Genomic DNA, 23,675 nt, shown 5'->3' on the forward strand with positions numbered 1-23,675 from the left:
CAATAACAAATTTGGTATGATCAATTCAAGGCAGGTTCAAGCTTGGATCCATTTCTATTCCAGGTAAAACATACACATTTGCTCCCTGATTTAATGAGAGAGATTTTGAATGAGAAGAAAAATAATTGTTTAAATTACATTTTTCATGTCCTTACAATTATAGAGGGACTAACTTCAAAAATTTGGATATTTTAGTCAAACAAAAGTTCCACACTCATTCACTTTTTATATAGACGAGTGTCAGTGCATCCACGGCCAGTCTAGCTCACATAGGTCACCTGGGGAGTTGCCTTCATTGTCCTTCACATTTACATCTGCATTTTGCTTCACAAGAAACTTAGCAATGCCTTCTCTTTCACATACCGTCGCATAATGCAATGGTGTTTGGCCTTCATTATCCTTGCGATAGAAAGAAAACCAGGAAAATAAGAGTTGAGATTAGAGAAGGGGAAATGGGAATTCCATAAATACATGTATAACAGCCTTCAACAAACCACCCAGGAACCTGCCAAAAAAAAACATTCCACCCAGATACCCTCGTATGGAGGTTCATAGTACAGTACCACATACGCATAAAAAAACAATACAGTACCACACAATGAGAAGAACATGATGGTTTGAAGGTCAGTATGTTTGTTAAGGCAACTCGTTGTCGCCTACCTATGGTTTTTAAAACCAAACCAGTCAGAGGTCCGGTTACTGGTTCAAACGGTCCGACCATTCAACCCGAACGGTCAGCCCGTTCTGATAAAATTTTAAAAAAATCATAAAACGGGCAAAACCGTTTTAACGATTAACCGGCCGGTTCAGTGGTTTGTTGACCAAAATCAACAGTTTTGGGGAAAAACAGAACCGGTCAGGTGACCGGTTCCCAGTTTTTCCAGTCCAACCGTCTGGCCGGTTCGGTTTTGAAAACCATGCGCCTACCTACAAGAATATTAAGACACCCCACATTTTCTTTTAAATCCAAGTTAGCATGAAATAGCTGTCACACAAGTAAAAGAGCCAAAGACCAGAAAAACAATACGTGGTACGAGTATGACTAACATTCGTATAGAATGAAAAGTAGTCCTGATTCCATATACATGTTCGTTAGTTTACATCAAAGATAAATTTTCACATTTCAGCCATTTTCACCTTTACTTGTATTGGTGTTAATGTGATAAAGAGGGCAAGTATGCAAGTATGCAACACTGCGAACACACAAGGCAGTTGAGCGCCAACGGGGGTCATCTCATCCAAGTATTTAGTTGTTTTTGTACACGCCGCTTCTTTCTACCCCTCAAGGGCCCGCTCCTGATTTTGAAGGTTTTTTTCTTTATTTTTCAGGGATGGGTCCTTCTCACTAATATGTTTTTTTTTTTTTTGACAAATTCCTTCTCATTAATATGTTGAATTTCTATGTTTTTGATGATTGCTTGATTGTTATGAAATCTCGGGAACAATCCAATCAATACCTTCTTCAGAAAAACGGAATTTTCTAAATTTTCTTTTCTTTCTTCTTTTTCTTCTCATGAATGTATTGATTTCTATGGTTTAATGTGAAGCATACAACCTTTTTACGACGATTATATATAGTTACTGGTAAAAGATGGTCGCTGGTTGCTATGAACCTAGGGAGTTACCTGGGATACATGTTCTTTATTTAAAAAAAAAAAATGCATAGCAGACACCTCCTTGAAAACTGTTGCTCAGACACACCTTAGCACCTTGACCTTGACAACTTTGTTTTTACCAAACTGTCTGATTGATTTCTTATTTGATTTCCCAAAACCACCTCTAAAATCCTAGTTTCTGGAATTTTTAGAGTTTGAGTTAATGCAACATTCATAAGACCACCGCAAAGATTCATTAAAAGTTTCTTCCCTAAACATAAATTTTAGAATTTTCCATGTTTTCACCAGAGGAGAATCTGCAGTGTCAGCAATTTGGCCTAAGATTTTACAACCCCAACGAACAGATCCCTACATTTATCCCTAAAATCACCCCTAACACCTATTTTAACAAACCAATACCTTCCTAGTCTGACTACCAATTCTGAGTTTGTTTTGTGCAGGTAAAGCTCCAACATATAAAATAACAGTTTTTCTTAAATAAACGAATTGGATAATTTGAGCATTGAGTAGTGCAAAGCTTGAAACAATCATCCACTTATCTCCATACTTACTCGTTTCTTTGTACAAAGCCCTAGATTCATTCATCTTTTGAGCATAAGAAAGAACTGTCATGTTTTGATGTCACTGTCTATGATATCATTAAGAGGAGCATCATAAACTAGTATTCTCACTTTGGTTTATTTTATTTTATAATATAAAGAAGTTATAAATTAGCATCACATGAGGCACACATCCTCTGGTGTGCATGAGAAGCATATGACTTACATGAAGTGTACACATTTATATACGCCTCTATAGTGGAGACATAGACCCCATGCATGTTAAAACTTTTTATATTTGTCTTCAGGGCATTTTGCCTGACTTTTTGATGAATAAGTAATTTTATTAAAGAGAATAAAGAAGAGTACAAACAGCCTTGGAGGAGGCTGTAGATGCTACCTCCGCTTTAGCCAAGGAAGCCCGAGAAGCCCCTTGTTTAGCGAAAGAGTCTGCCAAGGCATTTGCTGATCTGCTGATCCACTGGAAGTTAATTGACATATTCCTTGTGAGCCATTTTACTTTTTTCAGGAGATATTTGTAAACTGCACTGTTCGGATTCAGCAGCCTACCCACTACCACCTTGGAGTCTCCTTCTACTAGTAAGTTCTGCACCCCAAGTTGGTTAGCAATCTACCAGTCAGACCCCCTGGGGAAAACAATGACTATCAAAGAACAATTGGAAGAGTTTTTTGAAAACTCAACCTCCCATGACCACATGGACCAAGTAGTTCAATGGTTAAGCATGACAGATGAGGAAATAGAAGACATTCCTCTAGAACAGCTTAAAACTTTGGTTACCTTCAATACCAAAGCAGGAATTGAAGAACCCATAGATGAAGCATCATCTAGCACAACCTACAGACCTAGGAAGTCACACAGTACTCCCTATGGACCAGGAAATACCCAAGGGTATTCAAGTGGAAAAACTTCTGGTATAACCAGAAATAGTATTCCAAATGACTATAATCCGACTAAGAAGTACGGATCCAATGGCTTAAATCTAAACATAGATTGTGCCACAAACAGAACCCAACTTATCCAAGAATTGGATAATGGAATGAGACTAATCATCAACACAGATGATAATCTCAAAGATGACTTTGACCTAATCCTAACCCTGGCCAAGTACCAAACTTCAGGAATAGCAAGAAAATTCCTAGACAGTATTGATACTACACCCTTTAGGGCAGGAAGTGGAGAAGACTTCTTAAGACATATAACAAATTCCCTATATACGGTATTTGTTGGAATAAACTATCTCACAGAAGGTGAGACAGAAAGACTCAGATTGGCTGAGGAATCACGAGTCAGACTCACTAGATTACAGATATGCGATCTATGCCTTTTAGATCAATTTTTCTGTGATTATGAGACTACTCTCATGAACATTCCTATGAATGAATGGCCAACCTACACAGAACTGTTTATTAGGAAAATTCCTCATATTGGTAACTTAGTTATTGATAAGTGGAAGAACTCTAATAGCATAGTCAAGAACAGCTTAGCATATGCTAAAAAACTAATTTCTACAGAAATAGAGAAAGTCTGTCAGAAAAAAGCACTCCAGAAGAAACTTAAGAAAGTCTCTCTGTTGTAAAAACAACGAAGGACCTGAAACTCAGTATGGCTGTGATGATTCCATCAAACAGAAATACAAGAGAAAATACAAAAAGAAATACAAGCTTAGAAGAAGCAAGAGGTATTTCCCAAAAGACTACAGGAAGAAATACAGGAATAAAAAATTCTTCCGAAGAAGAGGACAAAAGAGAGAAATCTCTGAAGTCCCCCAATCAGCTTCTGATCCAAAAGAAACTGATAAAAAGAAATTTTGCCCACAAGGCAAATCCACTTGCAGATGTTGGATCTGCAATGAAATAGGACATTTTGCAAAAGATTGCAAAAACAACACAAAAGACTATTCAAAAGTCTTAGAACAACTCTATAAATATGAGTTAGAACCTGTTTTCTCTGAGACTGACATTTCAGATGAAGAAGAACTCTGGGAAATTCAATCCTGGACAGAAAGCAGCTCGGATGACGAATCCGATAATTGAAAGAATAAGGAAGAATCTTCTGGAAACAGAAGAAGACTGGGATCGACTTCTTGAAGATGATCTTGAAGAAACAGTTCAACCAACTGAGGAGAACCAGACATTAGTCGAGAAAGAAGTCCTATGGACACCTGAAGAAGAAGAACATACTCTATGTTCCCTAAACAGGACAAACCCTAACTCTATTTACATTAAAGGTAATTTTTATTTTAAGGGTTATAAAAAATACTCACTTGACATGCATATTGATACAGGTGCAAGTATGTGTACTGCCAATAAGAACGTCATTCCAGAAGAATTCTGGATCAACGCAGCAAAGCCAATCATGGCTCGAACAGCAAATGATGCCATTATGACAATGGACAAGGTTGCTGAACAAATACAAGTACAGATAAGTGGAATTACTTTTGTTATTCCAACCCTCTATCAAGTAAGTACTCTCGGCGATATTACTTTAGGTAATAATTTCTGTCGATTATATGAACCCCTTGCTCAATACAAAGATACAATTACATTCCACCAGCAAGGGATAGCAGTAAGTATTAAGAAAATAAGTAAAGCTTATTTTCATGGACAACCTGGGTTTCTAGCCAGCAAAAGACTAGGAAACACACTACCTACCCCACATCCTGAAAATGCGACACCTGTCCTTGATCAGGACATGTATAACATTTCCACTTCTTTTGAAGGGGGTGAGATAGGACATACTGATTTCCTGAAAACCCTAACTTCCTTACAAGAAGTAGAAGAAATTCTAGAAAATGTTTGTTCAGAACATCTTCTAGATCCAAAAATCAACAAGGGAAATTTTGAAGCCCATATAGAACTCCTGGATCCCAAAAAGATCATCAGGAATAAGCCCATGCAGTACAGCCCAAAAGATAGAGAAGAGTTCAAAATCCAGATTGATGAACTCCTTAAACTCAATGTCATAAGGCCCAGTAAAAGCCCACACTTCAGCCCAGCCTTTATGGTTATGAAGCACAGTGAGCAAAAAAGAGGAAAAGCCCGTATGGTGGTAAATTACAAGATGCTCAACGACCACACCAAGGGTGATGGGTATCTTCTACCAAACAATGACCAATTACTTTCAAGAATTGGAGGTAAGAACTATTTCAGTAGCTTTGATTGCAAATCAGGCTTCTGGCAGGTAAGACTATCTAAGTCTTCCATAGAACTCACAGCGTTCACTTGTCCACAAGGACATTATGAATGGATTGTGATGCCCTTTGGGCTCAAACAGGCCCCATCCATCTTCCAAAGACACATGGATGAAAGCCTATCCCATAAGTACTCGAGCTTTTGCTCGGTCTATGTAGATGATATCATTGTCTACTCAGACACTGAAAAAGAACATCTTAAGATCATCTTGCAGGCATGCAAAGACATAGGAATAGTGCTCTCTAGAAAGAAAGCCCAATTATGTAAAACCCAGATTAATTTCTTGGGTCTTACAATTGATAAGGGAAAACTTGTGCTCCAGCAGCACATAGCCGCCCATATCAAAGATATTCCAGATCAGCTTGCTGACAGGAAAGCACTAGAACGATTTTTAGGAATGTTAAATTATATTTCTGCTTACTTTCCTAAAATTGCTAACATAAGACAACCTTTACAGGTCAAATTAAAGAAAGAGGTCGCATGGACATGGACCCCACAAGACACTAAGATTGTCAGAAAGATAAAGAACCAGATCAAGGTTCTACCAGATCTCTACAATCCAGGACCACAAGATCAAATGATCATAGAGACAGATGCGTCTCATGACCATTGGGGAGGAATCCTCCAAGCAATGGTAGGTACTGAGGAAAAGCTATGCAGGTATGCATCCGGTACTTTTTCCCCAGCACAAAGAAATTACCATAGTAATGAAAAAGAGCTCCTAGCTCTAATTAAGACTATTCAAGCCTTTAAAGCTTATTTATTACCTTCTAAATTTATTGCAAGAACTGACAATATCAATGTGAGTTATTTTGTCAGGACAGCTATAAAGGGAGATTACAAACAAGCACGGCTTGTGAGATGGCAGCAGTGGCTGCAACATTATGATTTTTCCATTGAGCATATCTCTGGAAACAAGAACAATCTTGCTGATATAATGTCCCGTGAACTTGCAGGACACAATGACTAGTCTTGAAGAAAGACTCAGAATTGAGATTGACGATCTCAAAGAGGACATTGCTGTAAAGCAGTACAAACTTCAACTCCTGGAGGCACGCCTCGAAAAAATCACAGGAGAAAAGCTCCAAGGAGCAAAGGACGAGAATTTATTCTCAAAACTCATAGTAGGGAGTATACCTACTACTAGTCCTGTTCAAACGGTAACAGGTAAAGACTCAACAAACCCGTTGAAGGAATGCTCTAATCCAAATGGAGCCCTGTCTCAACCAACAGGTGAATTGGCTACCACAGTACCTCCTACAGTTTCCTTAAGACCCCAAGGAAAATCCAGGAAGTACTATGTTGTGTTCAATGGACCCAACAGAGGAATCTACACCGATTGGTTCAAAATAAGCCCAATCGTCCAAAAACAACCATGGATCCACAAGTCCTACACCACTGAAGGTGAAGCCCAGAAGGCCTTTAATGACTTTCTCCTTGAAACCCAAGAGAAGCCCTCTTTCAAGGAAATTACCAAACTTCCGGCCCATGAGCCCAAAAGACAGTTGACTAACCTCAACCGACTCTTTCGGCCCAGTCCAAAAGAAGCCAAAGTACTCCTAAAAGAACCATGCCTAATAAACCCGGCCCAGTTCTTTCACTATTCTCGGCTTGCTGAGGCTAGCACTCTTGATGAAGAACAAGGTTGGTTCACCATCAACAACAAGCAATATTCCACTTTTGGAATAATACAAGGAGCTGAACCCAGCTTTGTCAAGAACTGTTTTGACTGCGGATTAATTTCTATTATTTATCCCAGTAAAAACCTACTTGAAATCTCAAGGTTACCAAAGAATCTCTTTGAAGCCATCAAGAGATTCAGAACTCGTATCTGTAAAGAAACAGATAGGACAATTTATCTGAAGATTACAAGTTCATTAATTGACTGGATCTCAGAAGAACCAAGAACCCTTTATTACTGGATTGAGATCGGTCTAGTTGGAGGACAAGTTTCTTTTCCACCACCAGAAGAAAAGAAGATTACAGAGGACTTGGCTGCAGTCTTGCCCAAGCTCAGAGCACAGATACTCAAGGCAGTCTATGATCAGTACAGCAAAGTTTATGCTGATTCAGAACTTAAAGTAAATTATTCAGATGAGAAGATAACTCTCATCTCGAGATACCAGAAAGGACTTTCAGAAGAAGACTGAAGGAAGCTGCTTGCTGCAGAAGAAAAGTTCCTATCAGGACAGCTGGAAGCATCTCAGACGATGCTACAGGAATTCTGCAAGATAATGCCGAAGAAGGACCACCTATGCATCTTTTGTGAGAAAAGAAAAGAAAAGACAGTGGACCCCTCCACTACCACCGAAAGCACTGAAAGCACAAAAGATTCGACCGACAACGAAAAAGAAGACTAGTGATCCTCGTCACCACCAAAGCAAGATGCTTTGAAGGACAATAATCGAGATCACATGTGATCTCTTAGCTGTAAAGGAGCTTCGCTCCTTATCTTTTATTATGTTGCTTTTTATAGTTTTTGAGGTCCGAACTCTATATAAGGACCCTTAAGTTTCATTGTAAAGCATCGGATAATCCACCAAGAGTTCTAGGAGACTCACTTGTGTGCAGAGCTCTCCATGTTAGGCTAAGAAACTCCCCTTAGGGGAGATGTGTGTTTGTAAGTTATCCTGTTATGAATAAAAGTCCAGTTTGATCCTATCTGTGCCTATTTTGTGCCTGATGTTTTAATCGTGAGGGGTCGGTTTGCTCATAAAACCTGGAGGGTCTAGTAGAAGCGATCATCCCAGAGTAGCCATAGGCGAGGAGGCCGTGGGCATTGGAAAGGGAACGAGCCGTGGACCTTGGTCACTTATGAGAACGCTGTCTGCCTACCCAAAAGATCGATAGCTACTATCAGAAGAATGATCTAATTTCGACAAATTCATTAACAAGGTATACTTTAAACACTATTCTCCCATATCTCTTTAAATTTATACCACTCCGCTGCTGCCATCTGCAAGTCATCTTGAAGGTAACCGATTTTCTCCTTTATTACTTTCATTATTTTATGACCTTAAAAGACCTTAGGACGAGCTTAGAAAAAACTGGTATCAGAGCCATGACTATAGCAATATAGTATGAGCGACCCTGAGGACTCTTATGATGAGCTTTCAGCTCAAGAACAGATTTTTGAGGAAGCAGGACTCTATGCACATGACGCCAGCTTCGATACTTCTCTCTTAGAGAAAGTAAGCAAAATACAACTTGAACTTTCTCCTCGAGAAGTGTTCAAAAATCACAGCATCATTAAACAAATAGGATGTTTGTTTAAGCCCAGAACCAACCAATGCATCACTTGCATTAGTACCAGAGAATACTCTCTCAAAATAGGAGACACATCCGGTCTTGTAGAAATCCCCTTGTTTAACAAACAAGAGATAGAATATAAACTTAGAACCGTTCCTGAGTCAGTCAGGAAGACTATAGGATATATCCATATCGGGACAATCAAGATCCTGATCAAATCAACCTTCCGTGAAGGAATCAACAGTCCAGTTAAGATTGCCTTAATGGACAGAAGAATCAACGACTTAAGAGACTCCCTCTTCGGAGCCATACAAGGAAACCTGGCTTACGGTAAACTCATGTTTACCTGTCACCCTAGGATTTCAGTACCCTTAAGAGATGATATTGATCAGATCTTAGTCCTAGCACATCAGTTCGAAAGAACAGATCTTATGACAAGGAACAACTGTCCTTACACCATAACCTACAAATTAGGTTATACTCTTAGTAACAGCACCCACAGTGTCCTTACACCATGACCGTCAGCATAGCTATAATTTGTGGCATATAACATAGAATCTAGACTTTGTTAGTTTGTTTCAAATATGTTTTTTATAGGAAACGGTAACTTTCACTAATTTGAAAACAGAAATACAACTGTCACCTACAGAGACATAAGGTGATCCCTCATCATAAACTAGATTACAAAATAGCCCAAAACAAAGTCTCCCGATTTACTCCTTGATTTGCTAGATTATCAACTAAAGCACTTGCTGACCTAGTCCATTTAACAGTTAACATGTGATCCCAACTCCCTTGTGAGGCTCAATAATTCCCTTACAAGTTGTCTAAGGGACCATGTTCCCAAGCTATTTATTTGCAGCCAGCCTAATACTAATTTTGAGTCTCCTCCACTTCTAACTGTTGAATGCCCAACTGCTTAGCCAATGTGAGCCCCTGGAGGAGGGCCATCATTTCTGCTCTAAAGGAATCCCCCACCCCTATTGAACTAAAATACATGGCCAGGATTCTTCTTCCTGCATCTCTAAACACACCCCCAATTCCAGAAGGTCCAGGGTTCCCAACAAAGCTGCCATCAAAATTTAGTTTCATAGCACACCGCAAAGGAGACCAAACTGCTTGTATGGTAGAAAAAGAATCAAAAAACCCTGCTATTACACTCCAATCTCTAGTCAAGTCATCTACAGAGACATCCCCAAACAAGTCTAGAGCTTTCAACCCATGTATGGCCTTGATGGTGATCCCTTCTATGAGTTCAGGAACTGATTTTTCTTTCCATTGGAAAATCCTGTTATTTTTCTCTTTCAAAACTACCCACAAAATAGCAGCCCCCCATTGTTTTCCATATCACCCTTCCCTTTTTCTTTGGTTATCGGAATAAGCTAGGGTCAATGAGATCCTATACACTTGAGGGATGATTCCACTTGCAATCAAAGAGAGAGGAGAACCTATCCCAAATAAGAGCAATAAAAGGACAAGATATTATTAATAGTAGGTGATTCATTGTCTCGCCTTCCTTAAGCAAAGGCTACAGACATGTGGGGATAAACACCAATTTGGTCTTTTTCTTTGAAGCACTTCCAATGTATTAATTTTTTGACGTACCACTTCCCAACAAAAACCCTTACCTTTGGAGGTACCAGAGCACTCCATACTTCTTTAACATGAAAGGAAGTTACCAGGTTAGTAGGGAGCACCTGAGCATTAAAAAAGGAAGAACAAGAGAAGCCACCTGAAGAGGATTCAATCCAAATTCTACTGTCAGGACAAGACTGGTCCAAAAACATTGAGCTGAGAAGAGAAAATAATTCATCTGTCAATCCCACTTCTGAGCCCCTCAAACCTCTCCTTAGTCCCAAATCCCAAGACTACCAGAGACATGAAAAGAAGAGATAACTTGAAATTTGTTCAAAGAGAGGGAATAGATGGTTGGGAATCTATCCTTAAGGGAAGAGTCCCCAATCCAAGTGTCCTCTCAAAAGAGAACCCTATTACCCAAGCAAGCATCATACCTGATGAAAGGTGAGAAAACAGGTAGGACACCAGCAATGCCTTTCCACAAGGAAGAGCAAGAAGCCCTAGAGTCGATTTCAGCATCCCATCCATTTGTTGCCAATCTATGAATGCTTCTTATCACCCTATGCCATAAACTTTCTTGCTCCTTAGGAAATCTCCACAACTACTTGATAATGTTGTGTTTGTTAGACAGATATTTCCAACCCCTAATTCCCTTTTGTCTTTCTTTCTAGAAACTACTTCCCAATTTACCCTATGGTCCTTAGAATCATCAGATTCCCAAAAAAAATCCTTCATTATTTTTTCAATCCAGTCCACAATCTTAACAGGCAATTTGAAGGTAGACAAGAAATACACTAGCAAGTTTGCTAGTTCTGACTTAATTCAAGTGATTCTACCCCCTAAAGAGATGTAATTCCTCTTCCACCTAAAGCTTTTTAACCTCGGTTTTCCTCCCAACGGTAACTCTAGATACTTTAAAGGCCAATCACTTACCTCACAACCTAGAGAACTAGCCAAACAAGCCACATCTGTTTCTTGCTTATTGACTCCAGCTACACAACTTTTATTATATTTTACTCTCAAGTTGGAGATCTTTTCAAAGTTCTCAACCAGCACCTTTAGGTTTTCCTTTGTTTCAACTATGTTGAGTTGTTGACAAATTAATATCTGAAATTTTAGTTCATTAACTCATGCAGATAGTACCCATCTGTCACTAGAAAAAAATGACAGGATACAGTTTCCACCATTTTTGCAGTCAACATAAAGAGCAACTTACCTTAGCATTTACATCAGCATTCCTGCTAACAAGAAGCTCGACAATATTGAAGTGGCCACGGTCTACAGCCCAATGTAATGGTGTCCGACCCTCTCCATCTGCAAAATACCAACATGACTGTTAGGAATGTGAATATGATTTCAAAATGTCCAGGATGGATAAAAAAAGTAATCAGCTGTTGATAACAGATGAGAAACTTGTATATAAAGTGAAAGGGTAGAGAACAAAGACACGTGCAAAAGGAAAAAAAAAAAAGAATGACAAAGCTAGGAACAATGGCGATTTACAAGAAATACATCAGCTAACAAGTTGTAGAACTTCTTAAAAAGTTATCCAAATCACAGAAAGAACCACGAAACTTTGAAATAACCTAGGTTCTTGCTGCCCCAGATCCTTTGTTAGGGGGACAAATAATGTGTCCAGACGGTAACTTACTAAACACTAACAAAGCCAGGCTAAGAGAGATGACAGCCTTCTCACCTACAGTTTTAAGCAAACAGTTTTCTTCCTTTCTTTAAGATCTTCAGCAAGTCAACTAATAAACTGAATAGCATATATGCTATCATGTTTCACTCATACCCCACAAGAAGCTATCCTTTGGCAATCAAAGTAATGCCAGATTAGCAAATAGGGGATAGGGGATGTTAGTTAATATTCAAAATGCAGGGGAAGTTTTAGTAATTGTTAGATGGTTAGGGAAGCTTAGCCATGCTTCTCTTCTCTATTTTGTAACATACCTTGGAATGTTGCTTAAGTCTAAAGTTAATGCTTGCATACTAGGATGATGGAATTGCTTGACAATTGGATGCAATGCATGAAGTGGTATGATGAATTGCTAAAGCAAACGTAGTGTTACTAAACAAGTTACTACTTAGCAAGAAAGCTCATGCATACACGGGCATGAGAAGTAAAAATTAAGAAAAAAATCAAATGAAAGATTTGTGGATATGATTAAATATATCCTACTAGCAAGAATGCATCTGCACAGGCATGAGTGTTGTTTCGTTTGCAAAAGAAACACTTCCTGTGGGAAATCACTATATATAATTACGCCTCCCATGTGTGATGTAATTAAACATTTAACAGATTATTTGTTTTAATTTTTTTATGTTCTAATTGCTGGGGCCACGATTATATCATGGCCCCCATTGTATACAACTATTTTTTAAGTCTAAAAGAGGGGGAAATATCCCTCTTTCGAACCCAAACTTTAGGGCTCAAAAGAACTCTGAACTGTGAAACCTCTTGCTAAGTGTGAACTGCGAAGAAGCTCTACTCTGTTCCAACATTCAACCTGCAACTTCGACTTCGAGAAATCTGGTCTGGTATAGAACTCTAAACTGTGAAATCTCTTGCTAAATGCGAACTGCGAAGAAGCTCTACTCTGTTCCAACATTCAACCTGCAACTTCAACTTCGAGAAATCTGGTCTGGTATCGCACTTTGCAACCTGCAACTTCTTCTTTCTTCTTCAAGCAACCTGAAATTTCTCAGATGTGATCTTTTTTTTTATTCTATTTTCAATTGCAATCGAACTATTGAAGAGAGGTTGCTGCTGGGCCAACCGAGTAACCAACCAACCTGGGCAGCTGTGAACGTGACAAAGCTGCAACAGTTCTTTTTTTTGGAAATAAGTTTCAACGTTTAGTAACTTAGTACTTAGTAGTTATGTTCTTCATTTCTGTATTCTGTTGTTTCTTTGTTTCTTTGTTTTTTTTTTCTTGATTTTAGTAGTTTTGTTTCAGCCTTCTTGAACAAAGCTGCATGAATAAATTATGCAATCTGTTGAACAAAGCTGCATGATTTTAGTAGTTATGTAATCTGTTGATTCTGTTCTTCCTATTTTTTTCTTTTTTTTTTAACACATTTAATGGACCGAATAGGCCAAGAGGCCCAAGACCCAACTGTTGGCTGTAGCTTCATCAGTTCAGCCTTTTATTGATTTTGCTTCTTTTGAATTTGATAAATGATTTATTGATTTTACTTGTGAATTGTAGAAACTGAATGCTTATAGTCTTATAGAAAGTAAATCTGAATTAAATGATAGAAATTATAATTTGTGAATTTTAACTAATACTCTTTTTTTGTTAATTTAATTAGGTGCTGCAATTTGATATTTTGATCTCTTTGGTCCCTATTTCATCAAGAACCTAGAATGTCTAGAAAGGATTTTGCTTGGGAATATATTAAATAAGAGGATGGGAAAAAATGTTATATTTATTGTGTATTTTGTAGTAAACTGTGCACAGGAGGCATAAACCGATTAAAACATCATTTGGCCGGTACCAAACATGGAATGAGTGAGTGCAAACAATGCCCTGAAGAGATAAAATTAAGATGTCGAAATGCACTTACCAAATTTGAAGTGGAGAAAAAGAAGAAGTCTAATATTGTGGCTAGTGTTGGGAGGTTTAATCGTACATCTATGATTTCTCAACATGGGTGTTGTATGGCTCCTAATCCTAGATTTGAGAAGTCTATTGTGGGAAGTGGAAGTGGAAGCCAGAGTGGAAGTGGGACTCTGCACAATCATTTTCACCACGACCAGTAGGCCCAATGGATCAATTTGTTTCATCTGAGCCACGCCAGCAGACTTTAAATTCACAATGGAAAAAAGATAAAAAAAAAGATGTTGATAGGGCTATTGGAAGATGCTTTTATGCCAATGCATTGTCTTTTAATTTGGCAAATAGTCCTTATTTCAAGAGTATGTGTGAGGCAATTGCAAATTTTGGTCCAGGTTATAAGCCTCCATCCATGCATGATCTTCGCACTAGGATCTTGAAAGAAGAAGTGGAGAATATAGATAAATTGATGGAGGAGTATAGAAAATCATGGAAGGACTATGGTTGCACGATTATGTCTGATGAATGGACTGTTGGAAAAAAATAGGTCCATTATCAATTTTCTTGTTAATAGACCAAGTAGGGCAATGTTTTTGAAATCTATTGATGCATCAGATTCAATTAAAAATGGTGAGCTTCTTTTTAAATATGTTGATTGTTATGGTCCCGCGTGTAGGATCTCGTCACGGGTCAGTCCCGGTGAGGAAGCCCCGCCTTCCCTTGCACCTTCCCGTGCGTGCAGACCCTATTGCGGAAACTGAATGGGTGACTTGTCCAAGAGACCACCCGAACTCTCCTCACTTTTCTTGACTAGAAAACTGAATGCCTTTATTTCAATTCGTAGCTCCTTAAATAGGAGATTACAGAAGGAAATTCCTAATTAAACTCAAACTCCAACTTGAACTCAAACCCCTAATTACCTACTCCTAATGGTAACACAACTCTTACTTAAGATAAGATAAAGATAAGGATAAGATAAGATAAGGGATAAGGGATAAGGAATGGTGTAGCTAGCGGCGAGTTGGCGGGCAGAGCTGATGTGGTAAGATAAGTGTGGCCCCACCCTGATGAGCTGTCTTGTGAGCCCCGCCCTGGGCGGCGCGCGCATCTCGCGGTGCTGCTGCCGTGAGGTGCGTGCTGCTGCCGTGTGGTGTGTGCTGCTGCCGTGTGGTGCGTGTTGCTGCCGAGTGCTGCTGTCGTGCGGTGCATGCTGCGCACTGCCGGGCGGTGCGTGCAACGCGCTGTCGGGCAGTACGTGCTGCGCGTTGCCGAGCGGTGCGTGCTGCCAGGCGGCGCCGGGCGGTGCCTGCTGCTATGCGTGCCACTGCCCATGACTACGCCGTAGTGCGCTGCCGGTTTGTGTGTCCATAACATTGATGATGTTGTTGAAGAAGTAAGAGAGGATAATGTGGTTCAAGTAATCATAGATAATCATTCAAGTTATGTGCTTGCTGGAAAAAAGTTGATGAAAAAGAAGACAAAATTGTATTAGACTCCTTGTGCTGCACATCGTATAGACTTAATGTTAGAGTCCATTAGGAAGATGAAAGTTTTTAGTGAAACAATTGAAAGGCAAAGCATGCCACAAAATTTATTTACCGCCATGGATGGGTTTTAAACTTGATGAGTTTCACAAAAAACTAGGAGCTTTTATGACCAGCAATTACTCGATATGCCACTGCTTACTTGACATTGCAAAGCATTTATAAACAGAAGCAACCTCTTCAATCAATGTTTACTTCTGAAAAGTAGAATGGAAGCCATTGGAGTGAGCATCCTGAAGGTGTCAAGGCAAAACAAACTATAATGTTTGATAGCAGATTTTGGCCTCATGTGGCATTTTGTGTAAAGACCACTTTGCCTATTATTGCAGTGTTGATAGAAGTTGATTCTGAAGTAAGACCCTTAACGCCTTACTTATATGAAATGATGGATTCAACAAAGGAGCAAATTGCATTTGCTTGTAGTGGGATAAAGAGAAAATATATGCCTATTTGGAATAAGATTGATGAAAGATGGACCACTCAACTTCATGTAGCAAGTTATTATTTAAACCCACAGCTACGCTATGAGCCAAATTTTTCGAATGATCATGAAGTAAGAGAGGGATTATTTGAATGCATGAAAAGGATGATTCCTAATAGGCATGAGTGTGCCCTAGCAGATTGCAGTTGGATATGTATGACAAAGCACTAGGAGATTTTGGTTGTGACATGGCAATTGATACGAGGAAGAGGCGATCTCTTGGTAAACGGTTTATTTGTTTGATAATTAGTATGCAACTATGCATAATTCTTTTTTTTTTTTGGGATATTTTAAAGCTTTACTAATGTCTTGTTAAATGATATTTTTGTAGCTGATTGGTGGGGCATGGTTTGGAACTCAAACACCAGAGATAACAAAATTTGTTATTCGAGTTTTGAGTCTTACATGTGCTTATGGTTGTGAAAGAAACTAGAGAAACTTTGAGAAGGTAATTACTTATTTTCTTATTTACTTTTTAGATTTTTATGTAATAGTTGTGTTTTGTCAATGTTTTTAATAATATATATTTTGTCTTTGTAACTAGATACACACAAAAAAGAGAAACAAATTGGAGCAACAAAGGTTAAATGCTTTATTTTTTGTGATGTATAATATGAAGTTGAGGGAAAGAAACATGAAGAAGAGGGCAAGTGCAAGTATTGATCCCATTTTGACACAACATGTGGAGGAGGATGAATGGATTACTGAAATTGAGGATCCTTCTTGGGTGGATAATGACTCTGGGCCTTGAAATTGCCACAGTTGAGGTGGTTGAAGATGCATATAAAAATTTAGTAGAGCCAATAGCCCCTACCAACAAAGAAGGATCAAGTGGAAGAAAGAGGGGCTCAAGTGATAGTGGCAACAAGACATTTGATCGTAGAAATCAAAAGGCTCAAGCTACCGAATCTCAAAGTAAATAATAATTAGTGATATTCTTCTAGTGGTCCAATTAATTTTCTAGTTGAGGGTTATTGAGTGATGTGATAATTGCAATTGAATTTTGTTTGTAGGGACAAGGAAAGGCAAGAGAGTTGAACTAAATTTGATTGATGAGGATGAAGATGATGAAATAGGGAGAAATGAACCATGTGATGTGGATGCAACTCTTGAAGCAAATAATGATGGCTTTATTATTCTAGAGGAAGATGATTTAGAGTCTCTTGACTGAGTTTCAGTCCTTAGATTTTTGTTTTTTTGTGATCTATGCTTCATACTTGAATCAAGAATTGTATTTCACATTTTCACTATGCTATACTGTTAGTTGGTGTTGAAAACTTGAGATTTAGAACTCAAATATTGATTGAAATTAAGTCATTTTAGTGTTATATATGCTTTTATGCTTAAAATATCTCTTTTTTATTAATATACTCACTATAATTATAAAAAAAATACATACTTGAGGCTTACGCCTCATGCCTCCGGGTAGTGGAACGCCTCGCGTCACGTCACACCTCCATGTTTTAAACATTGATATATATATATAGACACACACACACACACACACACACATATATATATATATATATATACACATATATATATATATATATATATATATGCATTTGGTTTAGTAGCCATAGGAAGCTGTTCCTAAAAATGTAGGTAAGAAAATAAATGGGCTTTAATGTGAAAGAAGTAAGGATGATATATATATATATATATATGCATTTGGTTTAGTAGCCATAGGAAGCTGTTCCTAAAAATGTAGGTAAGAAAATAAATGGGCTTTAATGTGAAAGAAGTAAGGATGTTTTAATTGATAGTTTGGTATCATTTGAGTAAAGCACAGATAGGTAGTTTCTTTAATTTTTTTTTAGAACTCAGATGGTTCATGAAGGAATGAAACTTAATGGATAAATGATGGAAGGGAGGTTGTAGTATGCAATGCTAGCTAATAGGGAAGGTTCAGTAATATCAGAACAGCAGGGGAAGTATTATTAATGACCAGGTGGTTTGAGAGAAAGTTTATGTAAATTTACCTAAAAATATCTAAACTCATGAGATGAAGAAAAATATGGATCAAAAGACAAATACAGATTTTCATTAAGTTGGATTTTGTTCAGAATAGGCTGCATGGCAACTTAAAAGGAATAAGTGACCTCAATAGATAATTTGCCAAAAAAGTAGAACAAGACATCCACATCAAAAATTCCAGACCAGACCTTAAATTCCTGTATCTTGTTTGTTCCATCCTTTACCTACTAGAATCAGCCATTTTCTTACCAAAAAGGCAAGACCCAAATTACAAGAGTAAAATAGAATAACAGAAGTGGAAATTCCACATGAGAAATGTAATTTTCTGTCAGTAAAGATGGTAGCATACCCCTCAGATCAACTGGAACACCATTATCCATATATTTAAGCAAGTTATCCATCTCTCCTTCTCGTGCAGAGGCATGTATGGCATCCATCTTCCTGGAAAGGGAACTTATTAGGATTTCTTGTAGTAACCCGGTACATGCTACATACGATATTGAATAGCAAGAAATAGGACCATTATACATGAGGGAATGTACAAAAACAAAATACAAACATGCAGTCCATCCTGCTTGGTAGAGAAAAAAATGCCATTTCAAATATGAAATAATGCTTAAATATAGCACCAACTATACCCTACCTTTAAAGAGACTAACTTTATTGATAATGAAGATAAAATTCATTAAAACAAAAAATAAAATACCGAGAAAGGTGATAAGAAATCACCCAAGGAAAACAACTACAACAAAAACAAACAATAACACCCCTCACTTATAATAATGTCACTCTTGCTAGTTAGATAAGACTAAGGCCCCATTTATTTGCAGAGCAATTATTTCATTTAAACTAGTACAAACGCATGAGAGTGCAAATGAGAAGAATGCAAATTCTGGTTCATTTTCGCTTCAGGTTTTACTTACATTACTTTGATTAAGGTTTCATTTTACTTCATATACAATGCAAACAAACAAAATATGGTAAAAGCTAGATAAAAAAATCAGAATTTGTAATCGAATCATTTGTACTCCCTTAGTTTTGCACTAGTGGGGGGGGGGGGACAAAACATGGAGAAACAATAGGAAAGCTACAAGCAGAAAATGAGGATCATATTAATTAGCTTCAATGGTGCCTCCTGTATAAGTTCTGCTCCCCCACCTCACTCTTGGCTAGCGGATCAGTTCAAGTCGTAAATGAACCGATAGGCATTGACAAGTTATTTACCACAGGCACATGGATATATAATACATTTCACATACATGTGTAATGATCAAAATAAAAGCCTTTATCACATACAAATGTAGTATTACATATTGTACCCTTTTATCAGGAATAGTAAAACTCATCTTACAGTAAAATAATATAGAATATTGAACATTAACAGAAGAACTCCATTGACAAAGAGGTAACAAAGACTCTTCACAAATAAACTGAACAACCAAAGAGTTTTTTTTTTTTTTGATAGATAAAACAATAGAAGAGTTGTAAAGAACATTACAATTCTTTTTCAGACTCCTCTTCATAAATGAAGGTGCTGAACACTGGGCCTATTGTTCCTTTAGCGTCTGAAGTAGAAGCATCAGTACCTCCATCTCTACTTTTCTAGTTATGAGCATATTGGAGCAATAGAAAAGGGATAAGTGAAGAAAACTCTTCAAAATTTAAATGTAAAAAAATCGGAACAGCAGAAGAAAAACATGCATGTAATACTGAAAGAAAATACTCACAGCCACGGAACCAGTTGCCCAAGTAGGATATAGATCAGTAACAATCGTGACATACTTCTGCATTGCTTCTTCTGGAGGCATAGCACCCAATTTCTGCCATGCATGCCTTGCACATGTCACCAAAAATTGATATTTGTATCACTCAGCCATGCAATTTGTAATTCTAACGATAGAAAGTATCCATTTATCCAGCAACAAGTAATAAACCAAGAAGAAAAAAAAAAAGAACTAGGCCAATCAAATGCATGTGATGTTAGGCCATAAAAGTCCCAAGCAACAAATAAATTTTAAAAAGGAAAATATGCTATCAACTTCAGTAATGAAAGCATGCAATTACAAAGCTCACCCCATCATTGCAGCGCAACTATTAATATTAAGCAAGGTTCTCCAACCATTAAAAATCTATTAACCAGTACTTTCTTTATCTTACAACTTCTTCCGGTTGATCAATGATGCCTAAACTCAGCAACAAACATACAAAAGTCGGTGCTAGATGCTTTTTTTTTGAAATGTAAGGTAAAATTGCATTGATGTGCTCAAAAGAAGTATACAAGTATGTCAGTTCACTGTACAAAAAGGCTCCCTACAAATGACCACCATCAAAGCCTCCCAAAAAAGCCCAACAGCCAAAAAAAGAACAAGATAAAGGGCCATCCCTGAAATGCAGATTAATACTCAGCAATCCTCTAAGGTTACTAATGATTTGATTAATCAGCACTTCTTCTTGATTTTTCTTTTGATCAAAGATGCTTATGGTAATTGGTAATAGAAATGTCTAACAATGTCAGTGCTAGATGCTTATGGTAATAGAAGGGATTGCATTCAAGATGGAGATTGGTGCTGTACAGACACCTGAAGTGTATCATTCTCAATTTCATATTTTATTATGAAATAAGTACTACTATAGGCAATATAAGGGATTGCATTCAAGATGGAGATTGGTGCTGTACAGACACCTGAAGTGTATCATTCTCAATTTCATATTTTATTATGTCAATTATGTCCTTCATCTTTGGTAGTTCAGGGACGAACAAGGATCAAAGCTCCGAGGCTCTCACAAATAAAGCTAGACCATTATCAACAAAACCTTCACTAAAGAAGTATCCAGTTCCGCCTCCAAGGCATATTTTTCTTAAATGTGCAGAAACCAGCTACCCCCAATTGAACATTTTGTATCACATTGCTAATCATTAAGAAGGCATTGAATATTGAAAAAGCACAAATAAAAGATAGGGAGAATGACCAATCAGCCCAGATCAGAATTTTATAGCCCCAAAGTACAGGGGGAATGCATCCTGACCGTGAATTGATGCCGAATTCACGGGCAGGATGTGGTTTATAGGGGGGAGAGGGCTAGTAGTAGGGGGGCTGGAATTCAGAATTCTGCATCGTGTGCATCCGTGCTTCTCCGTAAAAGATACGCCTACTGATCGTTTAAAAAAAGCTGCACGTATAAAACCGATAAGAATAAATGACAACGGAAGCAGAGGAATACCACTTGGCACGAGCCGAAATCTTGAGGGCAGAGGGCTGCGGCGTGTTGCAAGGCCCCTCAGTGGCAATCTTATAGAGCCCATAGAGCTGCAGCTGAATATCATTAGAGACCTTCTGCGACAGACGATCAGCAGCAGCAGCAGCTACAAAAGCAGTGGCTGCACTAAATGCTTCATCTAGTTCTGTACTTTCAACCCCTTCCCAATCATCATCGTCTTCTCCCAAAAGGCTCTCACTCTGTACTCTCGGTTGCTCAGAAGCTCTTTGATTCTCTTCACGAACCCCCGACTTCTCATCGCCGGGAATGCCAGCTTTAGCGGCAACGAATTTTTGTTCAGTTGTCCTTTCAGCGTACGAAGATGTTGGTTCAGATTCGACTGGTATAGCCGGTAAATCCTCATGGCGCGCCACCCTAAGGTTCTCGTCTCTAAACGATATGACCATGGATATAAGCTTTGCGACAAGGAACGAGAAAATGAGGCCTATGAATACGGATTGAGCTAGCTCCTGCCAGTCCCCCATGGCGACCGGACTCAAAAAGAAAACAGAAGTGAACCGAGATTACGGGAACTGGTCAGATGAATGACAAGAAACTGTGAGAAAGGGAAAATAAATAATAATGAGTATGGGGTAAATAGAGCAGAGACTTTAAAACGCTTCAATGAACAAACAAAAATCTCTAGAAATTTGAGAGAAAGTCAATCGCTCTGAAAAGACCCTGTAGATTTTCAGAAAGCGAACAGAAATCCTATGAAAAGAAATGCAGACACAGATAAAGGGGGAAAACGAGATAAATAAAAGAACAAAAAAATCAAAACAAAGTAAAACAGTGAAGTAGAAACCCTAGAAAAGCTCAAAAAAGAGGATAAAAAAAATAGAAATATATAGAGACGCAAGCACAATCTTAAAATCCGAGCACTCGAGAAAATTCCCCGGAAATAAATAAAAGCATAGACGATAATCCGCCAGATAAACTACTTAATTTTGGAAGCGTATGACAGGAAAAAAAAAATAGTCTTTTCGTAAACAAAAATACAAAATCAAGAGAGTGGAATGGAAATCCCGAGTTCCAACGACGAACTGATAGAACATAAACCTACAAACCTGGAACCTATCGATCGAATAAATAAGATATTTCTCTGATGAAGATGAAACGAGGATGCTTGCGTGGGATTTCAGTTGAGTTTATAAAGCGCCGGACGAAAAGCGGCTCCCATTAAAAACTCGCGCCTTATATAGTTGACAGTCGTTATCATACCCGTTTCGTTGACGAGTGTCTCGAACTTCGATACTGTAACCTACGGCTGCAAACGCGGACCGAATCCAATGGGATACAGGTAGAAGATCCAATTATCCAAATTCGATTTGTTTCACGTATTTACTGAAAACTTAGGCCCTCTTTGGCAATCACTCCCAGGAGTGATTCTGTCGTTCCCCCTAAGAATCACGTTTCGTGCAACCCGGTTGCCTATTCTCGTTGGGAATCGGAATGGTCCATTCCCATAATGGCATAATCTATTTGGTTTAGAATAGAAACTAAGGGTGCGTTTGGTTTGCAGATAGGACCGGAATCAGAATCCCCAGAAATCAGAATCAGAATCATCTATTCTTGGCACCTGTTTGGTTCAGTCAAGAAATTTGATTGTTGTTGTTTGGTTCAACTAGAAGCTGGAATCGGAATCAGCAAAAATTTTCAATTCTGCCTCTGTTAAAAAAACCTCAAAAACATCTACTAATTATATATTTTCAACATATACACACGTTGGCAACCTGCTGCAAAATGCATATATGGAGAAAATATGAAAAAAAAAGGAAAAAAAAAACACATAAACAAACAAAAATCAAAAAAAAAAAATCATTCTCCACCATAAAAATGAAAAAATGTACAACAATTTCTCACAAAGCCCATCTACAAAAAGTTGACCCTTCAGAATTTGTAGAAAAATGGATGACCCTTCACCAAAACCCATCTATGCAGAGTTGCATAGAAAAAATAACATTGCACTGCTGCCACAATTCATGCGATGCAGTAAGGTGGTGTCAAAGGTGTTCACTTATCCTCTCTTCCAGCATGACGAAAGAACAAAAAAGAAAAAACTATACGCTTGTGTCCATGCATACATGTGATATATCTCATCACTGTTGTCCCCCTCAGGTTGAAAACCAAGAAAGCCATGAGTCACACAAGTTGAATGTGTAACCTGTGGAACAAAATCAACTTGTATCAGTCCATACAGAATCTATGACCCAACATACAGAATCTATGACCCAACTCGTATCAGTCAACAGTAGCTACAATATAAAATTTAGCAACACTTTTGGAAGCATTAGGTAGAAAAGAATAGATAGTAGACTCATTAGAAATTCAAACTTCAAATAGTAGACTCCTTGACACAATTTAGGCTGTCATCAAAAGAATGAGAAAGGAATCCTGCAGAGTCCTTAATGTTAGCAGTAAAAGGATACTAATAATTTTGTAGGTTGGGCCCAAAACCCATGGACCTCATGCATTTAAGCATTTTGCCCTGCACATAGGAAGTGACATTGGGCAGAATCATACATGAATTTGAATTCTTCTATGTCCACAGAGAAAACCTAGAATTTGACACTTGGGTACCTATGGGCATCTAAAGTCACATGGGACTCGAACCTGTTTCAACCTGATATTTGGTCTGACTAATTTCCATGGTTGGACTC

General features: G+C 38.1%; 1 protein-coding gene and 1 long non-coding RNA gene across 4 annotated transcripts; one reads left to right on the plus strand and one right to left on the minus strand.

Annotated features, from left to right (window-relative positions):
- Positions 1–103: 103 nt before the first annotated feature.
- On the minus strand, positions 104–23,168 carry ACBP2 (acyl-CoA binding protein 2). Of its 2 annotated transcripts, none has more exons than XM_088963233.1 (7): positions 22,083–23,168; positions 20,980–21,571; positions 19,485–19,590; positions 19,256–19,359; positions 18,107–18,198; positions 11,412–11,509; positions 104–399 (listed from the first exon to the last, which is right to left on the minus strand). In XM_088963233.1, the coding sequence occupies exons 2-7, from the start codon at positions 21,498–21,500 to the stop codon at positions 241–243; spliced, it is 1,080 nt and encodes a 359-aa protein (XP_088819359.1). In that variant the 5' UTR covers positions 21,501–21,571; positions 22,083–23,168; the 3' UTR covers positions 104–240. The 2 variants fall into 2 exon arrangements, with proteins under 2 accessions (XP_088819359.1, XP_088819360.1); XM_088963234.1 differs by having other exon boundaries at positions 20,980–21,548; positions 22,083–22,886.
- LOC148881027 (uncharacterized) lies at positions 7,909–17,261 on the plus strand. 2 transcript variants are annotated; one of them, XR_016104727.1, is made up of 5 exons: positions 7,909–8,263; positions 15,920–16,002; positions 16,112–16,228; positions 16,325–16,695; positions 16,794–17,261. It is a non-coding gene; the product is annotated as an uncharacterized LOC148881027 (long non-coding RNA). The 2 variants fall into 2 exon arrangements; XR_016104726.1 differs by lacking the exon at positions 15,920–16,002 and having other exon boundaries at positions 16,794–17,248.
- Positions 23,169–23,675: the final 507 nt, after the last annotated feature.

The sequence above is a fragment of the Nelumbo lutea genome, chromosome 1, assembly GCF_056320005.1.
Source record: "Nelumbo lutea isolate HS-2025 chromosome 1, American lotus-T2T, whole genome shotgun sequence".
Taxonomy (NCBI): domain Eukaryota; kingdom Viridiplantae; phylum Streptophyta; class Magnoliopsida; order Proteales; family Nelumbonaceae; genus Nelumbo; species Nelumbo lutea.

Coding starts and splice junctions, on each gene's coding strand:
- ACBP2 (XM_088963233.1), bottom strand. CDS start 21,500: ATGGGGGACTGGCAGGAGCTAGCTCAATCCGTATTCATAGGCCTCATT. Junction 19,591..20,979: donor ATTTCGGCTCGTGCCAAGTG/GTATTCCTCTGC, acceptor GACATGTGCAAG/GCATGCATGGCAGAAATTGG. Junction 19,360..19,484: donor GGGCAACTGGTTCCGTGGCT/GTGAGTATTTTC, acceptor GCTCATAACTAG/AAAAGTAGAGATGGAGGTAC.